The sequence below is a fragment of the Megalobrama amblycephala genome, linkage group LG19 (genome assembly GCF_018812025.1).
Source record: "Megalobrama amblycephala isolate DHTTF-2021 linkage group LG19, ASM1881202v1, whole genome shotgun sequence".
In the NCBI taxonomy this organism is placed as follows: Eukaryota; Metazoa; Chordata; class Actinopteri; order Cypriniformes; family Xenocyprididae; genus Megalobrama; species Megalobrama amblycephala.
Genome location: NC_063062.1, coordinates 27,061,269 through 27,079,313, shown reverse-complemented (window position 1 = coordinate 27,079,313; position 18,045 = coordinate 27,061,269). Strand labels below are relative to the sequence as shown.

The 18,045-nt window shown below is 38.0% G+C and overlaps 1 protein-coding gene across 3 annotated transcripts in view; it reads left to right on the top strand.

The window, feature by feature from the left end:
- veph1 (ventricular zone expressed PH domain-containing 1) overlaps positions 1-17,757 on the top strand; it is a 149,277-nt gene extending 131,520 nt beyond the window's left edge. For all 3 annotated transcript variants that reach the window (XM_048168270.1, XM_048168269.1, XM_048168271.1), the window contains exons 12-14: positions 2,076-2,193; positions 11,670-11,806; positions 15,536-17,757. In XM_048168270.1, the coding sequence (XP_048024227.1) occupies positions 2,076-2,193; positions 11,670-11,806; positions 15,536-15,772 (492 nt within the window). In that variant the 3' untranslated portion in view covers positions 15,773-17,757. The remainder of the gene's footprint in view (positions 1-2,075; positions 2,194-11,669; positions 11,807-15,535) is intronic.
- Positions 17,758-18,045: the final 288 nt, after the last annotated feature.

Here is an 18,045-nt window from a genome sequence, read left to right as displayed (position 1 = left end):
AGCCTCCGTCTTCCTCCGCATACACCTCCAGTGAACTACTTTCCAGTTCCACGCTGGACCCACACTCCTCCGCTGGGTCCAGAAGGCGGAGGAGGAGGAAAAAAGCTGCCCCAGCCTGTCACGAGCCTGCTGCTCCAGCCCTCTCCGAGCACGCTCCAGCCTCACACGAGCCGCCAAGTGATACGGCTTGGCTAATAGACTTTTGGACCGAGCCAGTATCTCCAGCCGCCGCCGCCAAGCCCTCTGCTCCAGCCGCTCCAGCCTGCCACGAGCTGGCTCCTGTCTGTCACGAGCCCAATCCAGCCTGTCACGATTCCGCTGCCAACGCCCACGAGCCCACTCCAGTTCATGCATCCACTCCGGTTAAGCCTTCCCTAAAACTCCCCAAGTTTTTTTTGGGGGGGGGGCCCAGTACCTGTGGGTGGGGAACTCCTGGGCGGGGTTTCGGGGTCGCCAGAGCCCACCTTCAGCCCCTGACCCGCCATGGCCTGCCAAGACCCCTGACCCGCCATGGTCGTCCACGACCTCTGATCCGCCCTGGAGACCTCAGTGTCCGTCTGCTCCTCTCCCTGCACCTGCGTGAGGTTTCCAGGGCGCCATCTACGGCGCAAGGATGCGCCTACCGGGAGGGGGAGGTACTGTCACAGATCCCTTGCCTCCCGGACTCCATTTCCCATAATCCTCCTGTTTCCACACCTGCACTCACTTCCCTTGTCATCTCCTCATCATCACTCATCTTCTACACCTGGACTTAATCATCATCACTGCCTTTATAATGGACTCACTCCCTTCACTCCCTGTCCGTTCTCTGTTGTGTTAAGGTTGTGTTTATGTGTTCTATGGTATTATATTCCTTGATAATCATTAAAGTCTATTGTTTGTGGATCTCCGTGAACGCTTCATCTCTCCAGCACATACACCCGTAACAAGCGCGGGGCACAAACTAACATGGGGTTAGTTGTAACACACGTGGTTTAAATACTTCCACACACGCTAGCATGAAGAAACTTATCGTATTTACTAGTTGCCATATCGACAATATATAGAGAAAAAATTGCGCCAAAATTAAAAAATCTTTAGAAGATATCACTGAACATTTATTCAACAATAGCAAAAGTGAATTTCTTACTTAAGCTATTTTTTTATCTATATTTTTAGTTTTTATTTAAAATTAGACAAATCTGATATTATTTTAATCTCCAATCTGTTGTTTAGCAGTTTGGGTAGTTCTTTAATGCTTTACTAACTATCAGAAGACACTAACCAGGTTTATATTTCAGTTGCACAGATAGGGTTTGTTGTAACACTGCGTTACAACGCTATTAGAACTATACTATTCTATACAGTCACGATATAACTGACATAATCAACTTTCATTAATTTCTGTTGAGAAACCATGGAAAAAAGTGAGTAAAGACTGAGAGGAAGAACCTGAACATCCAGAAAATATTATTTCAAGAAATGTTCAGCATTTGTACTGGCTCGTCTATTTGTCTTGTGTTCTGTGAGAGCTGTGAGTGGAGGGAGAGGAGTGATTTTGTTCAGCTCTTTGTTTTTCTGAATATGTTTCTTCATCTGTTTGCCTGTATTGTTTTGACCAGTGCTGTATAGCTGTGTTTTGCAGAGTGTTCATTGTCAAACTACAAAATTATTTAAATTTGAATTTCTAAAAAAATGCTATTATTTTATATGAAAAAAAAAAAATTGTCTTTTATTGACAAAATATTTTAGTTTGTCATGTATATATATATATTTTTAATTAAGTCAGACAACATTTTTAGCTGTCACATTTCACTTCCCTTCTTTCAGGGTAAATAAAGAAAGTATACACTGTATTAATTAAAGCCACAGCCACATATTTGTACCAGACGTGTGAAATTAATGTGGAACAAAAGAAATTCTCTGAACCCTAAGTAGATTTACACAAACTGAGAAAGTCAAAAAGCGTTAGGTTTAGCTCTCCCCTATATATTATAGTCTGTGGACCCACAGCATCCCAGTGCTTTTTTTTCAGTGCTTTTGAATAGCTTCATCTGCTAAATTTCTTCACTCCCTGTCTCTGTATTGACTCTTAGGATGTGGACAGTTTGCAGATGTATCTGGAGGAGGTTCGTTTCTTTGACCTGTTCAGCTACAGTGAAGAGGAGGGTGGCTGGCTCTGTTTCATGTGCAGTAATCCAGAAAAAGCCACAGGTAAATAAGATTTGAATAAGATTTTAAATGAGTCACTCTTAAACCTGTGATGATGTACCAAGGTTATTAGTGTTGCAGAAAACTAGCAGAGATTTCATTACCTTTTGAAAGTGAATTTGGTGGAATTCTGTTGTAAAGTCATTCCCTGGTTCATGAGAATTCATGAGAGAAGTAATGGTGTCATTCTTTTGAGTCTTTTCAGTGAATCAGTTGATGTGGTTCACAAAACTGATCTGAATAATTTATTCACAAATTGGGCTGATCTGGTTCTCGAGTTCAACTAGCTGACTCGATGATCTGGTCACAGCTGTGAACAACTTGAGGGCAAGATTTTCAGGGAATAACAACCATCATTTTAAGAGAGTTACAGTTGATCCTTTTCTGAAGTTAATGATTAGCGACTCCATGATTTTGCAAAAGCACGTCAGGACTCCAGATGTCATATACAGCTTCAGTCTTCTGTGATGATTGCTGAAATCTGCTTTCCATGAAGAGAAGAAAGAAACAAAAACTAGAGGAAAAGGTGGTTCCTCTCATTTCTTTAGCGGAGATGCATCTACATCAGTCCAGCATTAGGATGTTCAGACAAAGAGGCTTCTGATCCCATTCAAGTGCATCCAGAATTGTTGTTGCTTTTTTTAAAATCTTCTCCAGATGTGCAGCCGTGCTTTTTGGTAGGATTTTTCCACAAGAACCAATTAGATACAACAGAGAAGGTCTTTGCCTCTGGACCGAATGTTTTACCAAAAACATATTGTTAATTGCTGCACATGGAACACGTCTGTTTCATCTGAGATCATTTATAGGTATTTGAAACACTAAAAAAGTTAAAATTATTTAATTAAGATTAGCTAATCAAACACAATTCTTGAACATTGTTTCACACTGCAATTTTATTGCATGCAATCAATTCAAGTTTGTAAAATGGAAGTTTACTTAATCCATTTAGATCATTTTTGTTTGTCATAACCAGTATCCAGATCGAGACCAACACAGACAGGAGTGTGTGTCCCGTATAATGATGTAACTCAACACTTAACCACTGTAGCATTGTAATTCCTGTTGAAAAAAAACAGCATATGCTGGTTAGGTATGTTTTGAAGCATGGCAGCTGGTTTGAACTGGTTTATGCTGGTCCTTAGTTGGTCATGAGCTGGTTTAAGCTGGTCCTGAGCTTGAGCTAGTTGCTTAGGACCAGCACTTACTTATTTTCATAGGCATAAGTTTATTGGTCGAACCAAATTGTTTAGTTTAAAAGGCTTCATTAATTTGGCTAAAAAAAGTTTACACCAATTTAATTAAGATCATTGAACATTTTTATTTTTTGAGTGTGTGCTTAAGATGACCCTTTATCTGTGGTAAAATGAATGGCTTATAGCTTTATCAAACAAAAGTGGCTTTTGCACATTAAACTCGCTAAATTACTGTAAAGCCTGGTCAAGTTGACATCAAAGAACTAGCGGCTACAAAAGCAGAAACAAGCTTCCATACATATCAGCCCCAAAGTACTAGGAAACTGTGATGCCAGTCATTGGAAATGACACTCTGACATAAGAAAACTGCTTTGGGCCAATTATAAAGTTCTGATGGAAATTACTCAATAACACTGTGCTGAATCAAAATTCAGAAAAAAAAAAGTGCTTGTTAATCATGTTTTTCTACTTTGAATATTTAACACCCTCAGTGATGGATATTAAAATTGTTCACCACTGCTTTAGTGGAGTATTGGATTGCTACAGTACATGAAATATTGATGGCGTCACTTTACCTCAGAAAGCTGTTTATTTGCCGCGAAGAGACACTTTAATGAGACAGGAAATGTGTTTACATACCACCATCCAGCAGCCAAGGTGGGAATAAAAGACTCATTGAAACTTCAATAGCAAGTGCCGCTCATTAAACGAGTGTTTGTTGCACACATTCTACCTCCTATCTCCTTATTTGGAGTGTGGGACAGTTTCCATTAGCAGAGAGCTGTAATGATTTTTAATAGAGCGAGCTGAATGTTTGCAGAAATAAGGACTTGGGGAAGCAAAGCTTGGACCGGCAGCACCTTGGCAGTGTTACGGTCTGACAGAAGTCTTGTGTGTCGTCAGTTCATGAAGCACATTATAGTATTTGAGAGCATTCCATCGCTTGGAGTTTGGTTCAGACATTAATGAGAAATTCAAACAAGGAGACAGAACGCAGTGACCCAGCTTCAAAACTACATGCTGCCTTTCTCACTGCAGAAATTAGGTCCTGGCTGCTTGTTTATTTCAAAAGATTTAAAAAAACAAAAAAAAATTAGTTTCATAAGAAAAATGTGTAGAATTTATATTTGCCTGCAAAACTAATTTTAAACATTTAAGCATAAACCTTTAAGAATTAATGTTTTTTAAAATCATGAAAAAATAAATTCAACCAAGTGTGTCCAAACTTAAAGGGATACTTCAGGATTTAGCATTAAGCTTGTTACGGTATGCTGGTAGAGAGATGAGGCTGATACGGATTTCCACAATAACAGATAATACTTTAATGTAACAAAGGTAAGGAACGCCAAACATACACCCTAACAAAACAGAGAACGGACAAGGAGTGCAGGGAGTGAGTGCCATATAAAGGGAGTGATGATAATAGAGTCCAGGTGCAGGTGATGAGTGATGATGAGGAGCTGACGAGGGAAGTGAGTGCAGGTGATGAAACAGGAGGATCATGGGAATTAGAGTCCAGGGGAACAAGGGATCTGTAACAAAGCTTTGTATTAGTAGAATACCACTAGTATTTTCGAATTACCATGCTTTCCCCCTTCATATCAGCCCGAAATGAGAGATTTATGCATTTTTATTCTGTAAAAAAGCCTCCGTCATTTTGCGTCATCGGAGGCTTTTTTGGCCAGAGGCTTAAAACTACAGCCAGTAATAGCAGGTAGTTCCGCATTTTTTCACCACGCCCATATGGGGTTTCACTAACGCAGCAGACGTGATTGGAGTCTGAAATGACAAGTTCAATAACGTTACATAATATTTCAAGGAACTGAAGTTATTCTGAAGTGAAAAAATGTGGGTTTTTCGTTGCCCAAATAAGAAGGCAATACCTCTAACATATGCACGTTTGAGGTTACTCACGGACATAGATCAAAGATTTTATCAAAAGTGGGTGTCAATTATATTTTTAAGCTTACAGTAATTAACATTATTTTGTTATAGTCTGCACTACATCAGTGGTTCATCTCGCAAATTCATTGGTCTCTGCAGTCATCTCAACCAATACAGCAACAGGCTTTTGTGGTAACGTTAGCATTAATAGATAAATAGACTAACTCAGTTTTACAGAACAGTGGCTTTACTTTGATAACAGTCAACTTATATGCAACTTATATGTAATTGTCTATCTAACGTTACTTTGCTAAGTTTGCAGTTTTACTGCTACCTACAACACTACATATAGGCTACTGTGTTATCAGAAATAGAGTCTAGTATCAGCGAGTCTTACCTAGGCGAATACGCTTAGTACCAGATGCCCAGGCTGTTCGTCCTCTGGGAAAGTGAGTATCGATGGTATCGCGGTGTCCTTCAGAATGGTTCTCTTCATTGCAAGGATATTTGGTTCGTAGTCCTCGTGCTTGAAATGGAGACTACATATTCTGCGTTTTTTTAGGTTTTCTATAACGGTGTCATCTCCAAACTTCGGGTGTTTGATGGACCGCAGCCACTGTTTACATCACTCCAAATCTTTAATCGGAAAATGATGGAAACTTACTTGTCCTTTCCTGGTTTTGGGTGTACATCCAGGTACAAAGCAATTTAGCACCATTTCACTGTAAATGTATGAACTAACTCACGATTTATAGAATTAATATGTAACAAAGCAAGCCTAGTTGTTTGAATTTTCCTGGTAATGCCGCCTGTAACCGATAGGCGTGGTTTGGGCGTGGCCTCGCAAGGGCAGCAAAACAAGTGCATTCTGGGAGTTGTTGTCTTTCATCCACATTAGTCAAAAATACATTTTCTGCCTTTTCTCAGTCTAGAAAGCTCCAAATTCAAAAATAATTTCACATTTCTACTACATGACCAATTTTAAATACACATTCATCTTTCCAGGGGTGAAGTACCCCTTTAAAAGCGTGTGTGTGTGTGTGCACGCATTTTTGTGACATATCAGGACACAAATTTGTATAATGACATGGGTATGACATAGGTAATACAAGGAGAGGGTGACCTATGAGGACATTACCCCATGTCCCCATTTTTCAAAAGGCTTATAAATCATACAGAATGAGTTTTTGTGAGAAAGTAAAAATGTGCACAGTTTTCTGTGATGGGTAGGTTTATGTGTAGGGAGATAGAAAATACACTTTGTACAGTATAAAAACCATTACGCCTATGGAATGTCCCCACAATTCACAAACACAAACGTGTGTGTGTGTGTGTGTGTGTGTGTGTGTGTGTGTGTGTGTGTGTGTGTGTGTGTGTGTGTGTGTGTGTGTGTGTGTGTGTTTGTGTGTGTGTGTACAGGTTAAGGTTGTGTAGTTTGTGTAGGGTTAGGGGATAGAATATACAGTTTGTACAGTATAAAAACCATTACGTCTATGGAGAGTCCCTACAAGGATAGTTAATCAGATGTGTGTATTTTAAACTTTATCTTATTTTGTAATCTTTTGAACTCAAATAATTTAAAACTCATGAACATATAGTGACATTTCACCTTTTAAAATCCCAAATAAACTCCTGAACCTTTGTCCTATGTTTTGTTTTTGACGTGGAGTTGGACATACTCCAACTTTGCTAAAATATGTAAAACCCTGTCCAGTAAATTCTATAGAAGTGAATCCACACTCTCAGCAGGGGTTGCTGGAATCTTGTCTGACTATCAGAGCTTCTTTCTTTAGTTACTCTAAATCAACAGTAGAGCACAACATTGGCCAAAGCCCAGCAAAAAAATCTATAACATACACCAACCAGCAGAAAAATATACACTGACCTTTCTTTCCCCACAGTGACAAGCAATATCCTCATTGAATGAATTTACACTTGTAGCCAAAATGGAATAAATGATTCTTACCTCAATGTTCTTATTGACAAATTGGTAACAGCACTCAAAACCTCTCACTCTTCTCTCATTGGCTTTTGTTGCTTTCTGTGGTACACGTGCATTGGGACTGCCAGAATCCATATTTTCAAAGATGGGCTTCATCCCAATTTGTATAATATGCTATTTTACTACAGGTTTGCACTTCGTTTGTGATGGAGAGAGCACATTTGAGTGTGTCGCAAAAGGCTACTATGTTTCAGGACATTGTGTAATTTCAGAAAGACCAAAATCTTTTAAACAACTGTAGTCTGTCTTACTTTGGACTTGCTGAGCATTGGTTTTGGCTTCTGCTCTTATCATTAGTGTGTGTTTCACTTTCATGACCACAAACAGACAAACTCATTTTCAAGTGCAATATCATATACACAATAAAATCAACAGAACAGAAATCAATTTAGGTAAACAAATGGAATGCAGAATGGAGCACAGATGCTTTTAATGTTCTGGGATTTATAAAACATGCATTTCATATTTGTTTTGCTCATGTACACACATATACATACTAGTGCTTAGATGCATGCATGACAGAGAAAAGCAGAGTATAAAAGCAAGTCAAATGAAAAAGAATTCATAATAGAGAATTATTATGTTGCTCATGGGATAAACACACACTAATTCAATTATTAACCTTTACCAGCATTGCAATACAGACATCTGCAGAAAGTTTTGGGTTGAAGCCACCAGAACAACCATTATCTCTCAATTGTTCTGCCAGATTTTTGTTCTTTTACATTTTTTATGTGGTTTACCAGAAATACCAAAGTGAAATGTTTTAGCACTTTCCAAAAATAAAGTACGTTGGTGTTTTTTTTTGCATTAAGGGTCCTAATCTCATCAGTTGTGAAAACTACTAGGTATAGTAATGAAAAAACAACAACACTAACATCATTAAAAGTAGCTATTAGTATCATATACCTGTTTTCACTCTTTGAAATTATGATTTCGGGCTGTCCCACGTTAAAGATCTTGACCTTTTCAAGTGCATTCAACACACAATGTCGTTTTGACAATCTGAAATGATATTTAATGTGGTGGTGTGTTTGTAACCCAAATTCCTTAAATGTTGGGACGTTTTTTAAATTTGAATAAAATGAAAACTAAAAGACTTTCAAATCACATGAGCCAATATTTCATTCACAATAGAACATAGATAACATAACAAATGTTTAAACTGAGAAATATTACACTTTTATCCATTAAATAAGCTTATTTCAAATTTGATGCCTGCTACAGGTCTCAAAAAAGTTGAGTTAAATTAAGTTAACTGATATCAGGTCTGTGACATGATTAGCTATAAAAGGGATGTCTTAGAGAGGCGGAGTCTCTCAGAAGTAAAGATAGGCAGAGCTGTGAAAGAGTGTGTGAAAAGATTGTGAAATACTTTAACTCAATGTTCCTCAACGTCGAATTGCAAAGGCTTTGCAAATCTCATCATCTACAGTGCATAACATCATCAAAAGATTCAGAGAAACTGGAGAAACCTCTGTGCATAAGGGACAAGGCCGAAGACCTTTATTGGATGCCCGTGGTCTTCGGGCTCTCAGATGACACTGCATCACTCATCGGCATGATTGTGTCACTGACATTATTAAATGGGCCCAGGAATACTTCCAGAAACCACTGTCGGTAAACACAATCCGCCGTGCCATCTGCAGATGCCAACTAAAGTTCTATCATACAAAAAGGAAGCCATATGTGAACATCGTCCAGAAGTGGTCCAAAACTTATTTAAAATGGACTGTTTCTGAGTGGAAAAGTGTTCTATGGTCAGACGAGTCCAAATTTGACACTCTTGTTGGAAATCACGGACAACGTGTCCTCCGGGCTACAGAGGAGGGATAATTTCCAGCGTGTTATCAACATTCAGTTCAAAAGCCAGCATCTCTGATGGTATGGGGGTGCATAAGTGCATACAGTATGGGCAGCTTTCATGTTTTGGGAAGTACTCTGAATGCTGAAAGGTATATAAAGGTTTTAGAGCAACATATGCTCCCCTCCAGATGACGTCTATTTCAGGGAAGGCCTTGTGTATTTCAGCAGGACAATACAAAACCACATACTGCAGCTATTACAACAGCATGGCTTTGTCATAGAAGAGTCCGGGTGCTAAATTGGCCTGCCTGCAGTCCAGATCTTTCACCTATAGAGAACATTTGGTGCAACATTAAACGAAAGACGACCACAAACTCTTCAGCATCTGGAAACCTATATCAGGCAAGAATGGGACCAAATTCCAACACCAAAACTCATAACCTCGATGCCCAGACGTCTTCAAACTGTTTTGAAAAGAGGAGGAACCCCCGTCCCAACTATTTTGAGACCTGTAGCAGGCATCAAATTTGAAATGAGCTCATTTGGTGCATAAAATTGCAAAATTTCTCAGTTTAAACATGTATGTTATTTATGTTATCTATGTTCTATTGTGAATAAAATATTGGCTCATGTGATATGAAAGTCTTTTTATCATTTTATTCAAATTTAAAAAACGCCCAACATTTCTGGAATTCGGGTTGTATTTACAAACACAGTCACAGTCTGTTTTTATGGCAGCACATAAAATGTAGCTCAACCTCCTTGAGGTAAAAAAAATTCAACATTTTCTGAGAGTTAAGCACCTCCTTTTACTAACCATTTGTTGAGAAAAGAAAAACAAAATTACTTTAAGAATTCCAGGGCTTATTTTGTACCCTATTCGTGGAAAGTGCCTTTTATATCCCAGAATTAAATTATTATACTAACCTAATTACTAAACAAATGATGTTCTAAACGAATGAATTTCTAGGAAATTGCGGCAGGTCAAGGGCAGTGTTTTTTACCGCAGTGTAAATCAGTAGTCCAGTGTTCTCTAATACACCATGAGTTTATCTTCTGCCAGTTGGGATTATAGTTTGGTGATTATCAGATATCAGTCTTGCTTAATCTTAAGCGGGCTATCAAAGCGCTGCAGATTCTCATCTGTTTTTCTTGCTGAAAAAAGGAAAACTCAGACAATGGGCTGCTTTGTACCATCCTGGAAGGGCTATAACACAGCTTCCTGTTTAACTGAAATAGACCCATGAGAGAGATCTGTAAAACGCTTTGTGTAGTTCAGACAGACCCAGCAAACACAGGCAGGAGACACAATATTCACCACGTCTGAAACCACACCAGATATTGCAATGTGGTGATAAACACTGAGCAGTGCTCTTTTGTTCGTCTAATGAGAAAACTTTACCCATAATAATTCTCTGTGTGTGTAAATAGATTAGCATGGCACAGGTCCAGAAGAGGATGCTCTGTGTGAGAAGAGTATTTTGTGTTGAATTCAAAGTGACTGTATGGGCAAAGATGGCTGTAAGGCCAAAAAAATGTAATTCATTGTTTACTTACCCTCATGTCATGTCAAATCTGTTTTGACTGACTTTCTTCCATGGAGCACAAAAGGAGATATATTGAAGAGTGTTTATGGTGCTCTTTTCCATACAATGAAAGCAGTCAGGGCAAAGGCTGACAAAAATCATAATTATAAAAGTTCATACAACTTTCTCATTAAATCTTTCTCATGGTATAAAGGCCCATTCACATCTAATCTAGATCTAATTATATCTAATCTATCTAATCTAACAGTGAATTTACCTGACAAAGTCAATAGTGGAATAAAAACAGTGCCTAGTCTTTTTTACTGCAACTTTAAAGGAAGCAAGACACTGTTGTCGAAACTAGCGCTGCGTACCTGAGGTAATTTTATGTTACATTGATTGCTAACCTGGCATAATGATCTCATCATTAATACTTCTCAACATTTATTCTATAAGTATCCTTGAAAAGGTGGTTTGACTTGTCAAACAGTGGTGGCTTTTTCTGGACCGATTAACTTGCCATTTTAAATGCGCAGGCCCTTAAATTAAAAACAGTTGGTCAGAATAAATGGTGAGAAGTATTAACGATGAGATCATTATGTTAGGCTAGCAAACAGTGTAACATAAAATTACCTCAGGTATCCAGGGCTAGTTTCGACAACATTGTCTTGCTTCATTTGAAGTTGCTGTAAAAAAGACTAGGTGTTGTTGTTTTGTTTTTTGTTTTGTTTTTTGTTTTTTTTATTATTCCACTATATTGACTTCTTAAGCTAAATTCACTGTTAGATTAGATCGATTACGTAAGCTATTCACTCAAAACTTAGCATGCTGAGGACATCTGCTGGTTAAAAATGTGTAAATGCAACAAAAACATATTGTACACACTTTGAAACCGCAGCATGTGAGTTTAAAATAAACAGACCGTTATCATTTGTTGGTGTGGATGCAAATATGGTTATCGTTATAGTTATCGTTATAGTTACCTTTATAGTTATCGTTCTTGGTGTGAACAGGGCTTTAGACTACTTTAACGTTCTCTATTTCATTTTGACTCTTTCTGCTCAGTCGTTAACCAGGATGGCCAGCCACTCATCGAAGGGAAGCTGAAGGAGAAACAGGTACGCTGGAAGTTCATCAAAAGGTGGAAAACACGTTATTTCACTCTTGCCGGCAACCAGCTTCTTTTCAGAAGAGGAAAATCAGTAAGTGTCCCATTCACAAGACATCAGATTGTATCATTTATGCATTTCTTACCATCAAGACTCTCTAAAAGAAACTGATCATACAAAAATAACCATTTTGTAATAATTTACTCAGCCCCATATCATCCAACCTTATATTATTTTGTTTCTTTTATGGAACACAAAATAAGATGTTTGGCAGATTCTGTTTTCCATGCAAGGAAAGCTGATCATTTACAGGTGCTGGTCATATAATTAGAATATCATCAAAAAGTTGATTTATTTCACTAATTCCATTCAAAAAATTGAAATTGTATATTATATTCATTCATTACACACAGACTGATATATTTCAAATGTTTATTTCTTTTAATTTTGATGATTATAACTGACAACTAAGGAAAATCCCAAATTCAGTATCTCAGAAAATTAGAATATTGTGAAAAGGTTCAATATTGAAGACACCTGGTGCCACACTCTAATCAGCTAATTAACTCAAAACACCTGCAAAGGCCTTTAAATGGTCTCTCAGTCTAGTCCTGTAGGTTACACAATCATGGGGAAGACTGCGGACTTGACAGTTGTCCAAAAGACGACCATTGACACCTTGCACAAGGAGGGCAAGACACAAAAGGGGTCATTGCAAAAGAGGCTGGCTGTTCACAGAGCTCTGTGTCCAAGCACATTAATAGAGAGGCGAAGGGAAGGAAAAGATGTGGTAGAAAAAAGTGTACAAGCAATATGGATAACCGCACCTGGAGAGGATTGTGAAACAAAACCCATTCAAAAATGTGGGGGAGATTCACAAAGAGTGGACTGCAGCTGGAGTCAGTGCTTCAAGAACCACTACGCACAGACATATGCAAGACATGGGTTTCAGCTGTCGCATTCCTTGTGTCAAGCCACTCTTGAACAACAGACAGCGTCAGAAGCATCTCGCCTGGGCTAAAGACAAAGAGGACTGGACTGCTGCTGAGTGGCAAAGTTATGTTCTCTGATGAAAGTAAATTTTGTATTTCCTTTGGAAATCAGGGTCCCAGAGTCTGGAGGAAGAGAGGAGAGGCACACAATCCATGTTGCTTGAGGTCCAGTGTAAAGTTTCCACAGTCAGTGATGGTTTGGGGTGCCATGTCATCTGCTGGTGTTGGTCCACTGTGTTTTCTGAGGTCCAAGGTCAACGCAGCCGTATACCAGGAAGTTTTAGAACACTTCATGCTTCCTGCTGCTGACCAACTTTATGGAGATACAGATTTCATTATCCAATAGGACTTGGCACCTGCACACAGTGCCAAAGCTACCAGTACCTGGTTTAAGGACCATGGTATCCCTATTCTTAATTGGCCAGCAAACTCACCTGACCTTAACCCTATAGAAAATCTATGGGGTATTGTGAAGAGGAAGATGTGATATGCCAGACCCAACAATGCAGAAGAGCTGAAGGCCACTATCAGAGCAACCTGGGCTCTCATAACACCTGAGCAGTGCCACAGACTGATCGACTTCATGCCACGCCGCATTGCTGCAGTAATTCAGACAAAAGGAGCCCCAACTAAGTATTGAGTGCTGTACATGCTCATACTTTTCATGTTCAAACTTTTCAGTTGGCCAAGATTTCTAAAAATCCTTTCTTTGTATTGGTCTTAAGTAATATTCTAATTTTCTGAGATACTGAATTTGGGATTTTCCTTAGTTGTCAGTTATAATCATCAAAATGAAAAGAAATAAACATTTGAAATATATCAGTCTGTGTGTAATGAATAAATATATAATATACAAGTTTCACTTTTTGAATGGAATTAGTGAAATAAATCAACTTTTTGATGATATTCTAATTATATGACCAGCACCTGTAGTCCATAAAATTTTTGTGGGATCTTCTAGATCTTCAGAAGTCAAATGAAACTGTGTGAGAACCAAGGCAAAATTGATTTGAGTTGTTTGCTCAGTCTTGCTTTTCATTCCACCTTTAGAGGTTTCAAGACCAACATAATTGATGCCAAATGCCGTTGCTTCTCGTGTCACGTGAATGATCACAAAGTAGCAAGTTTGAAAAAGGTGACAATAACAAATAACAGTGATCTGTGACTTAAAATTATGTCTGTTTCTCACACAAAGCTATAGTTTTGCTTCAAAAGACTTAGAATATCTGGAATAAGTTGTATGGACTACTGAATATGATCAATAGTGTTCTTGAACAACCATCTATATTGAGCAATTCTGAAATCTGGCAGCTAAAAAGTTTTTAAAATGATACATGTTTCAATCTTGGAGCCAATAGTTAGCTAGTATTGTATTAGTCTAAATTTTATTAGCCCTGCTTTCTGGAAGATGATCATTATCTTTCAAAAAACCTATGACTTAATCTTGAGATTCACCAAAGCTTTTCCTGAAGGGAATTACATGAACTAAATAAAACTAAAATGGCTTGTCAGAATCTCACTCTTGCATTTAAACAAAGCAAAGACCCAATTTACTATGCGTCCATATAACTTGGAGCCATATTTAAGATTGTGCAAAGAAGAATCCATAACCAAATCCATGACATGCAAACAGTGACTACAAAGCTAAGATCAGTCAGTCTCACAGTATTCTGACAGAAAGCCAGCAAAAGCTTTTTAGTAAAAAATGAATTCATTTTTCAGAGCTGTAAGCACATTAAATCGTGTTTCATTGTAAATTTTACTCTGGAAAAGCGATGCATTGCTACAGTCATTTTATTTTGCAAAGTCTTGACAAATCTTTATTTTTTTATCAGACATGACACAAATGTTTTCAGTATGATTTTGAGGGCAATTTGGCCTCTTGTCACAGTATCTTGTTTTTATTATGCCTTTAATTTTCTTGCAGTTCTGCTGCTTTTTCTTTCATTTTAATGGCGCTCATTCAAATCAGTGCACACAAACAACAATAAGCTTCATTTTTGGCAAACTTTGTGCAGCGACTCCTAAAAACCTGCTGTGAGACAGGAAGAACAATAGAGTAGGAGAATTGGGACCATGCACGCTGTGAGCCTCCAACCCAAAACCCCATAACATAAACCCCATCCCAAATCACATGCATTACCATTAGGCATTAGTTACAATGGTTCACTAGTCATTGCAAGATTGTGTTATATCTAAATGCCCCAACCTTTGTGAGGTTGCAACTTTGCAACTGTATTGGATGTGCACTTGTAGTGTACAAACCCGATTCCAAAAAAGTTGGGACACTGTACAAATTGTGAATAAAAACAGAATGCAATGATGTGGATGTTTCAAATTTCAATATTTTATTCAGAATACAACATAGATGACATATCAACTGTTTAAACTGAGAAAATGTATCATTTTAAGGGAAAAATAAGTTGATTTTAAATTTCATGGCATCAGCACATCTCAAAAAAGTTGGGACAAGGCCATGTTTACTGTGTGGCATCCCCTCTTCTTTTTATAACAGTCTGCAAACGTCTGAGGACTGAGGAGACAAGTTGCTCAAGTTTAGGAATAGGAATGTTGTCCTATTCTTGTCTAATACAGGCTTCTAGTTGCTCAACTGTCTTAGGTCTTCTTTGTCGCATCTTCCTCTTTATGATGCGCCAAATGTTTTCTATGGGTGAAGGATCTGGACTGCAGACTGGCCATTTCAATACCCGGATCCTTCTTCTACGCATAGAGCTGACATAGAGCACTGGCTGTGGTCCATTCAAACCAACCTGAATATTAAAGTGTATTAGCTCTGATTGATGCCACTTTTTCCCTCTTGTACTCACAGAAGGACGAGCTGGACAACAGCACAATTGAACTTAGCAAAGTGCAAAGCGTTAAGGTCGTTGCAAAGAAAAGGCGTGACCGTGGGCTGCCCAGAGCCTTCGAGATCTTCACCGACAGCAAAACCTACGTGCTGAAAGCTCAAGATGAGAAGCATGCGGAAGAATGGCTGCAGTGCATCAATGTGGCTGTGGCCCAGGCCAAAGAACGTGAGAACCGCGAGGCCACCACATACCTATGATGCCTATTCTGCCGAAGATGTCGTCTTAAAGACTGGCATATCATGCCACGTGGGTATGTCTTATTGCCATGTTATCTCATTACAATGGTTTGTCAACATCAAAGACAAAGGCCATGTCTCAAATGCCAACTTCAACTGTTCTAGCCATCCTCCACCTAAATTCTTGCAATGGTAAGTCACAAAGATCATCGGTTAGTACTTTTCTAGGGTGGGCTTGGCAATGGGTGTCAAGGGGGGATGGGGCGTCCTTCTGAATCATGAAATGATCAATGGGACTTCTCGGACATGTGATAGGAAAGGGCACAAGGCTACAAGTCAACAAAAAGTGCGTAATTTGGGACATGACCAAAGAAAAGAGTGACGTACAATGAAGCTGAGCAACACTGCGCTGTCTGTTCCACACTTCGCACAGTCGTTATGTGGGTCATATTGCAATGTTTTGAGAACAGAAATTATGATTTATTTAATCTTTATTTAGTCTTTCCAGAAAAGTATAGAAGACTTACTCAGATTCAGCTATCACTTACAGTTAGGGCTGTCATGGTTAACATATTAACGCATAAGTTTAACTTTTGTTTTACCCTAGAATGCATAAACCAAAAAATCTACACAAATGCATAAAGGGGGGTCAAAGTGACCTGAATGGGGATTAATGGTTTTCTTTAGAAAATAGGTGTCTTATTAATGAAATAATTAAAATAATTGATGATACACAAATGTTTTAAAGGGATAGTTCACCCAAAAATGAAAGTTCTGATCATTTACTCCTCTTCAAGTTGTATAAATTTCTGGAACCTGTATAATATTTGGAAGAATGGATGTAACCAAGCAGATCTCGCCCCCCATTGATACCATAGTATTACAACCATAAATGGTTTAATTAATTGACAGCCCTACTTACAGTAAGCACTGAAGTCTTCATAATCTTGAATTGTACTACCAGCTCTCCTGTGCTCCCAGAATTCAGCAAGGACCATCTTGACAGCAATAATATTATTCTACATTAAGCACTCAGTTGTCAAACTACAGCAATAAAAGAATTAAGCTGGATTGATTTTACAAAAAAAAGGACCAAAAGCATCAAGAAGTGCCTCTAATAATCAGCGCATGAAAACATTCACCTCTGGGGATACAAATGTATAAATGGAGTGGCAAAACAGATCTTTGTACACAATGTTCTTTGGCCACAGGATCTTTCCTGTAAATACTGTTGATCGATGACTTTTTGAATAACATGGAGGACCTCTTCGAAGTTCGAGGGAAGCACAGAACAATGTAGAAAGAAATTCATTCCACTGGTATGTTTCTGAGCTGTGTTTTGTGTTCTAATGTGGGCTTTCATGTCTCCAGGCACGTTTGCTGGCAAAGTTTGACCCTTTTTCTCTATGATTTTTATCCATGGATGAATGTCAATGTTGTACTGTAACAGTGACTCAAATACAAACCTTTTATTTATTTATAGTAATAACTATTTTTGTTGTGCAAAGGCAAATGAGTCAATCAGTAAATGAGTGACCTCGGGTCTCTTACACTGTATTCTGCTGTGTGATAGATGGGTTTGGCTCAATTATGTTTAGATTCAGAGAGAACAGAGGGTGAAAATTGTCAAATCAATCAAAATTCAATCATTTTTCTGCTTCAGTGTAGTTACTGCATTTTGTTTTTTGTAAATTATCTTGCATCTCAACACGCTAATCATTTAAGAAATGCAGTGGAGAGAATTAATATAGCCCAGTTTATTTGCAAGTGTTGTTTTGGTGCCCAGTTCAGTAAAGGAATTAAATTAGGTAATAGTTCAAACATATCAAAAAATTTGTGCTGAACACAATGTGCATGGTGAAATTCCCCACTGCAATTCAATTCTGACTGCTACACTCTAAAAAATGCTGGGTTAAAAACAACCCAAGTTGGGTTGAAAATGGACAAACCCAGCAATTGGCTTGTTTTAACCCAACGGTAGCGTTAAATGTTTGCCCAACCTGCTGAGTAGTTTTATTTAACTCAACTATTGTTTAAAAATTACTATATTGCTTAATTAAAATTAACCCAAAGTATGTTGGAAATGAACATTTATTAATGTTCAATGAATAATTATTAAACAATAAACATTCATTAAATTGCTTATTAATAAATTTATATTAATAAACTATTAAACTATTAAATTTATATTAATAAAATATTAAAGCTTATTAATAAACATTCACCTTTTGTCTATTATTGTTGCCTCTAATTGCATCTGGTTTTTAATTTCCCAACTATTTTGGGTTCATTTT